The sequence below is a fragment of the Lycorma delicatula genome, chromosome 13, assembly GCF_047948215.1.
Source record: "Lycorma delicatula isolate Av1 chromosome 13, ASM4794821v1, whole genome shotgun sequence".
In the NCBI taxonomy this organism is placed as follows: domain Eukaryota; kingdom Metazoa; phylum Arthropoda; class Insecta; order Hemiptera; family Fulgoridae; genus Lycorma; species Lycorma delicatula.
Window position 1 is genome coordinate 2,331,231 of NC_134467.1, and position 7,929 is coordinate 2,339,159.

At 27.4% G+C, this 7,929-nt stretch overlaps 1 protein-coding gene across 1 annotated transcript in view; it reads left to right on the forward strand.

Annotated features, from left to right (window-relative positions):
• Epac (Exchange protein directly activated by cAMP) overlaps positions 1-7,461 on the forward strand; it is a 75,622-nt gene extending 68,161 nt beyond the window's left edge. The window contains exons 15-16 of the mRNA XM_075381661.1: positions 2,522-2,641; positions 7,176-7,461. Coding sequence (XP_075237776.1) covers positions 2,522-2,641; positions 7,176-7,300 — 245 coding nt within the window. The 3' untranslated portion in view covers positions 7,301-7,461. The remainder of the gene's footprint in view (positions 1-2,521; positions 2,642-7,175) is intronic.
• Positions 7,462-7,929: the final 468 nt, after the last annotated feature.

Sequence of the window (7,929 nt, forward strand, 5' to 3'; positions counted from 1 at the left end):
TTCAGTCACTTTCACATTCAATCGTTTCAGAGAAATAGATTATTGTAAGAAATGTATTAAAAGGATAATAGTATATATATAAAATTCCCAAGAAATTAAACTTACGTTCTGGAATTAAAATTCATATAATCACCCACAGTATGAAAAGTAAATTAATATGAATGTGCTTATGGAAACTAAAAACTTTGATGTGGACCCACATTACTTCCTTGTATGCCTATTAAAAAATTACATATACACATTTGTAAAAGTACATAAAATGTTATTTGACTAACTACTTCTGATTTTTTTCATTTTATTTTTTATTGAATTATTTTTTATTATAATTTTTTTTTACTATCGCAGGTTAATTAATAATGGTTAATAAACCAATATATTTAAACTACAAAAAAAGACTTTAAAAAATAAAAGGAAATGAAGTCAAATTTGAACTGATGTGCCTTCCTCTTGTAAGATAAATACCTCATTAATTAAAATGTTATTTGACTATAACTCTGAAACCAATGAAAATAAGTACCACTTATGATATATCATTGAAAAGCTCTCAATTAGGGCTTATTTCTGCAGTTAAGAAAAAGTTCAAAATCCAAAGTTTTTGGACTTTGGGCTTTTTTTGGGCATTTTTGGTCAAGTCAATTGCAATCAAAATGGGAGGTGCACAATTAGATGTTACAACAGTTCTAAATCCAAAATTTCAACATCCTACAGCTAATTGTTTTTGAGTTATGCAAGATACATACGTATATACAGATATCACACCGAAACCTTAATGTCCTAATGGATTCAGGAATGGTCAAAATGAATATTTCTGTTGAAAACCGAAATTTTTTGCAATCACAATACTTCCTTTACTTCATACAAGGAAATAAAAATAAATGCATTCAAAATGGATAGTAAAAATAGTAATTTTATGTTTTTTATTTATGCAGTTATTAAAATACAACAAAATATTATTTGTATTCAATCAGATGTAAAAATTAATTATTAGTATAAGCTACGAGATTTAAGTTCAGATAATAACACAAAAATCATGAACTATTGTTTTTTTAAAGCAAAACATAAAGGACTTTTATATAAGAAAAAGGAACTAATTTTGTGTCAAGAGAGATTCTCATGTTAGATTGGAAAAACAGAATATATAATCATCAAATGATGAATAAATGCACTAATGATAACTCGCACACCAGAAAAAGCACTATATAACAAATTTTTAAATTAAAGATAGAGGAAAAGATACTAAGTCTACGGATAAGGGCAGTTTTTTTTTCTATTTGTATAGACATTAAAATAAATCACAGAGGAAATCTCCAGGTGAGATCCCTGGTGGGTTAATGGCCAGCTGCATATTACATGAAAGTTTACATATTATTTATTTAAAATACTTAGGTTTATCTTTAGTCAGATTTCCTTTTGAAATATCAACTGAAAAAAAAAAATTTTTCTTAAAAGTTACCACTATACATGTTATGTATAAATGTAATGTTTGTATCCATGCGATGATAGATCTTGAATATTCAAACTTATTACTTTGTGAAAGAGTTTTTAATTTTATTTTTCAGGACAGCAAACAAGAAACACCTATTCAGAATAGTTTTCTACAGAAAACTTCTATAATATACTTTATACCAATAATTAATAAAACCATCATTGGTGAGGTTAATGGGGGGGGGGGGGGGATCTAGTCAAATGGTTTAGAGTTCAGTTGAATACTTTCACTTGCTCATATTAGATTGTACTTTCTATCTACCCATATCTTTTCCTTATTCTTTATCTTTCCTTCTCTGTTTCGAATTTTGTAGAGGGCTTGTGGAACAGCACTCTATACCATGTGCTATTCTTTGGCTACACAATATTGTTCCTTAGTGAGTGCTGACTATTGCCAGAAACAAGGTTTTCTAACCCTCTAAAAATACAAAATAAAATCATCTAATAACCCACAGAGAATTTTTTTAAATTAGATTAATAAATCAAAAACTTGTAGTTTATTCATAATACTCACAAAAATTCTTTAGTATTCTATATTTGAAATTGAAACGTGTGAAGTTAGTACAAAATACCGCTAACCAAAGCCATGATTAATAGAATACTTTCTGTACATCATTAAAGCTAAATAATGCTAATTATAGTTTCACTACATGCTGCTGACATTAATTAGTGGCTAAGGGCCACAGCAATGTGCTACCCCACACAAATATTTTGTAATTTTATTTCCATGAAGGAGTAACTGTACAGTCATAAAGCAGCTGAGATATATCACTGCAATCTTCATTTCAGTAGTTTATATAGTAATAATAATAATAATAATAAGTGTATATATTGTACACTTTATTTAGTTTATCTATTTAATTTACTGAAGGCTGATGCCCATTTTTTTTAGATGTGATGATATATGAATTTATATAGCGCAAAAAACTGATGAGTATGATAAGAGTTTCAATTTAGATGCTTCCACATAATAAGAACAGATTGGCATTTAATAAAATTGTTATTATTATTCTATTAATGTAATATTTGATTGCAGATATGACTTTCACACATGAAGGTAACAAAACTACAACAGACGGACTTATAAATTTTGAAAAAATGCATATGATTGCACAAACTATGCGCTCGCTTAGATACTGCCGTAGTAGACACATGGGTAAGATGATACAATTATCTATAATTTTATCACTTTATTAATACTCTTATTTGTAAGATCAAATCAATTTGTACCGTAAGACTTAGAGATTTATCTGAATGTACTATGAATATAATAAACTGGTATTTTTAGCAAAAAATTAATTAAGTCGACCTTCTGTAAAAAAAAAACTTTTGCAAGTATAACTCAGAAATTATTCATAATGTAGTTATAATCTTCAGATAAATGAAACTAGTGTTTATAGTACTATTATTTTTCAACATTGCTTTTTAACTTATTCCATCGTTGCATGGTCCTTTAGGGATTAAAAAAATATTATATTTTTCAGTGAACACAAATCCATATGTACATTCCATTCTTCAGTTGGTCTGAAGTGAATAAAAGCCTTTAACCTCTCTAAGTTTAGTGATAAAATGCTTTCTGCATATATCAAAATTGTTTGTACAAAGTTTTGTAGCCAATCTTGCACAAGCTTTATTAAAGCCAAGGCTGTTGTGGATGAATTTTTAGGCAAACCAAACATTAATCATTATAGTTCTGCAACCTATATCTCTAACATAACCATGATTTATAATTATCAGTGTCAGTCTTTTTCATCCATAATATTAGTGAAACCAATTTTTAATTTTTCGCAGACACAACAAAATACTGTTTCCATAATGAACTAAACGTTTCTTCAATGAATTCTAATATTTGATATTCTTTCTGACCTTAGAACTGAATTAATACTCTTCTTTGGTGCAAACAAAATGTGGAGCAGTCAAAAAGTTAAAATCATGGCATTAGGAGTTGAAATTATGGTAACCATAATTCAGACCTCTCATCATCTAACTTTTGCAATAATAATCATATGATATTTTTGCTTACTGAACACAAGCTATACTACCACCGTCTCAACTCTCAACATGTTTGTACTCCAGATTATTTTTTATCAGATATGCTTAAAACCCTCTTATTCAAAGAATATCTGAAATTAAATGTTTACTATTAATAAAACTTTCCGATTAGGAAATAGACAAAATGAATCTCAGAACAAGGACTGGCTAACAAATAGGATTAGAATTTTTTTTAGGCAGTAACCAGTGTTTTAAAAACCTGGAAATCTAATAATGAAAGTGTCTAGTCTAATTTACACTCAGGTAAATTTTATGTTATTCTATTTATAATACCCAATAATGTTAATAATATCAGCTGAAATAACTGGTCTCATTCAGTACCAATTTTTTTTTTTTTTTTGTCAACCATGTTATTTGATAGGATTGACTGCATATTTATTGTTAAAACTATTTTATACATAAATCTTTTAAATATTTTGAAATTTACTTATCTACATTTCCAAATAAAAAATAAACAGTACCAAGTGTGATATGCAAATTTTGTTAGACTAGGAGGTGGAAAGAACTCAGACCACAAAAATCATGACTACTGCTGCTGTTAACCATAGAAGATCTTAAGGAAATGAAAGGAAAAATGTTCTTTTTGAGCAAGTGAGTGCTTGCCCATATATGTTTTTTTAATCTCCATAACTGTGTAATAGGTCCATTATTCTCTTTTAAAAAACTGATCACAGTGAAGTTTATTATAACTTAATCTAACTCTTTTTTATTGTACTGCTTCAAGGAAAATGTTAATGGTAATGTCAGTAATGTGACACAACTGATGCTGTACAACAAGCAGAGAAAATTTAAAAAAAGTTTTAAATGTAAAGTTTTCAGTGAAGCGTGCCAGAATTTACAGAAGGAGAATGTCATGATGAACATGGAATTAATGAAAGAAATGGTATCATCTAACTAAATAATTATTTTTAAAAGTTTGATCAATTTCTCTCAGCAGTTGAGGAATCATTAAAATAATTTCAAGTGAAAAATGAAAAGTGATTAAAGTTGAAAATTTGAAGGAAAATGGAACATTGCTTTGACACCACACAAAAATGGAAGAACATATTTTTACAAAATAACTAACAACATTTTTTTGTGAAACAGTAATTTTTAAGAGTTCTCTGATTTTTAACACAGTGAAAAAATCAAGTTATAATTTAAACAGTTTTATTTCAATTAATTACCTTCTTAAAAATCATTAGAAACAATTCCTATTTTGAATTAAACAATAATAATGAAATACATTCCAAGAATATTTTTACTTTTACTACTCATAAGCTAACCTCATATTTCATATTTAGCTGTCATGATACATAATTTTTTTACTTAATTTACCTCTGTATAAATTAAGGTAGTTCTTTTAATACATTCTTAAGATTTTTATCATTGTATTTATCCGGCTAAGTTTCCATTTTTTCACAATGGAAAGGGTTTTATTACTGGTTATTTTATGTTAAACATCCACTCTTTCTGATGGATATGATGCATGAAAACCACCTGAAATAAAGAGGCACCAGTAAGCTTTTTCTACGAGATTAATGAGGGTTCATTACACATAAGTCACTGTGGTAAGCAGAGTAAAAATCACATGTAGGGTTACACTTCAGTGAGATTACTCAAGTTAATATTTGAAGGCAATGGAAAACTGTTTCATTCCTCACTCTCCTTTGTAAGTAGTGCACAGGATCCTTGCTATTCTTGGCAACAGGTATATCATTTTTGAGAATGACTTTGGCTTGCATCAGATACAACCATTACAGTCGTGGCACCCGGAAGTGACACATGGTTTATATTTCATTACATATGATTTTATTAAATGTTTTTGCCAGTTGTTACTAAATAACATTCATGAATTTAGCCTACTAACAACAACAAAAACTTGTATAACGAAGTATTGATAACAGGGAGTTGACTTGGGGACGCCATATTCTTCGTTTAGTCTGTGAGTGTTCATGTGAGGTTGTGTTAGTTACTAGACCAGCTGCTGCTCCTAATTCTGTTGCTATTGGTGGAGAGTAGACTGCATGGGCGGCTGCACACAGCCGACTCTCTCCCACTCCCTGTGCTCTTTTATTCTTTCTTTATCACAGTCAATTGTAATGTACTTTTAAATAGTTTGTTAAATAAAGAATCCTTTTTTTTACTGCTATATATTAACTAATAATTCCTTTCTTTTATTAATCAGTTTCAATAATAATCATATAAATAATTAATTTAAATATTAATAAGAATTTTTTTAATCTTTGATTTAAATTTAATAATAAATTATAAATAAATAAATAATAATTACCTAACAAATTAAATAATAATAAGTAAATAAAAATACTAATATAAAATATAAATAAAAATAATCTACAGTTAGATTAAATTAAATAAACTTTAATTGACAATGGACTGCTTCCAGCCTGTAAAATGTAGCTGTTTCTTGAGTTGTGATTTTTTAACACATGAAGCGCTTTATTCAAAATACAGAGTACAAGGAGTGAGAGAGAGTCGACTGCACACACGGCACATCACATGGTCCACTCTGTGCTAATAGCAGCTAAAATAAAAATATGTGCACATACAGCAAAAAAAACAAACCAACACACCATGTTTTTTTATTAAAGAGATAAATCAGCCCAAAAGTGTTTGCCTGATTCAGTCCTACCATTTTCTTTTAAATGAAACCTTTGATGCATTAAAAACATATAATTTAAAAATTTTTAATTTACATCATTCTAGTAATGGCAGTGGAGTTGTATTACAAATTCTGTGGTTGACAGAGTGTTTAAGTTTTCTAAATTTTTAAGTTTTTATTTTTTTTTTGTTATTTGTTGATGTAATTATAAAATTATGAACTGATGATGATGCAGGATCCCACAAAAGTCAATAAATGCAATGGTATTAGTTTTTTTTAGGTTCTACTGTTTCTGTGTTTGGTGGAAGAGTTGTGTTTTGAATATATGTATGTACATTTTTTTTAAACATGTTACCATTCACTGCATCAAATAATGTATCAAAACCACCACATATAATCAATAAATCGTAAAAACACTTACCCAACTAGAGCACTTTTGAAATTAAATTACTTCAGCAGTTAAAAATACAAGATTGCACTTAAAATATTAGCATATCATGTTTTGTCATTAAAATAAATATTCCTTCATGTAACATGGTATAAAAACTTCTTAAACTATTGGTTATGATAAAAGAACTAAAAATTTTAGTAAAGTACCGTCTTATTCAGTTTGTTTATTCATCGATTTACAATTACTATAAATTAAATAGATATACTATAAAAATATTATATTTAAAAATTTAAAAGTAATTATAAATTAATGCATAAACAAACGATTACGATGGTTTTTTTAATTTAAACTGGTAGTACTGTTATCATAACCAATAGTTTAAGAAGTATTATCACTCATTTTTATACCATGGTGTATGAAGGAGGACATCAATGACAAAGCATTATATGCTGATATTTTATCTGCAATCTTGTAATTTTTAACTGTTGAAGATGAAGAAATTTAACTTTAAAACCGCTTCAGTTGAGTAAGCGTCCTTACCATTTATTGACTGTATCTGCTGATTTTGATAATATATTTAATTATATTACATATATTACATATATATATATTTTTTAATGTTTAATATTTTTCTTTTATTAACAGTTTTAGAACCACCATCACCAAAAAATGAAGCAGAGATAAGATCATATGTAACATGCCTTCGAACAATTGACAATCAGCGAACTTTGACAGCTCTGTCACAAAAGTTAGAGCCAAGGAGATCGTAGTCTGTGATGGCATTTCTTATTTATTTTATTTATTAATCAATTTTGTTTCCATCTTCTAATTTTCTTTTCTTTCTTTTAATATTAATCAATAAATTTAAGAATAATTATATAGAGTGAAATCTCATTAATTTTAAACATAATTGAATTCTAAAATAACTGAATACAAGAAATTCAAATTATGAAATTTTAGTTGTATGTGAGCTTAAATTTTCTCAAAGTATCTTTCAATCTGTAATAATATAATTTATAAAAATATTAAATTTATTATGGAATTGCAATTTAATTATTATTTATTTAGAAATGTTTCATCTTGCCTTCAAATCGGGTTAGATCGATTACTTTCAATTTGCTGTGTACTAAATTACACAATCTGGAAGAAAGCAATAAAAAAAACTTTTTTATTTGAAATTAAAATCTTAATTAGAAATATAATTAATTAATTACTTTAAGATATAATTATCTTCTGAAATCTCTGTATCGATGAAAGACGTAGTTATAAAAAATTCAGAACACGCATATTTAGCATCTAGTTTTTACCCAACAAATCTGAAAAAAATTATAGTAGGTTTATGAGATTTTTATTTTGATGCAGGTAATAATGAATGATTTATACTATTTTATGCTTAAAA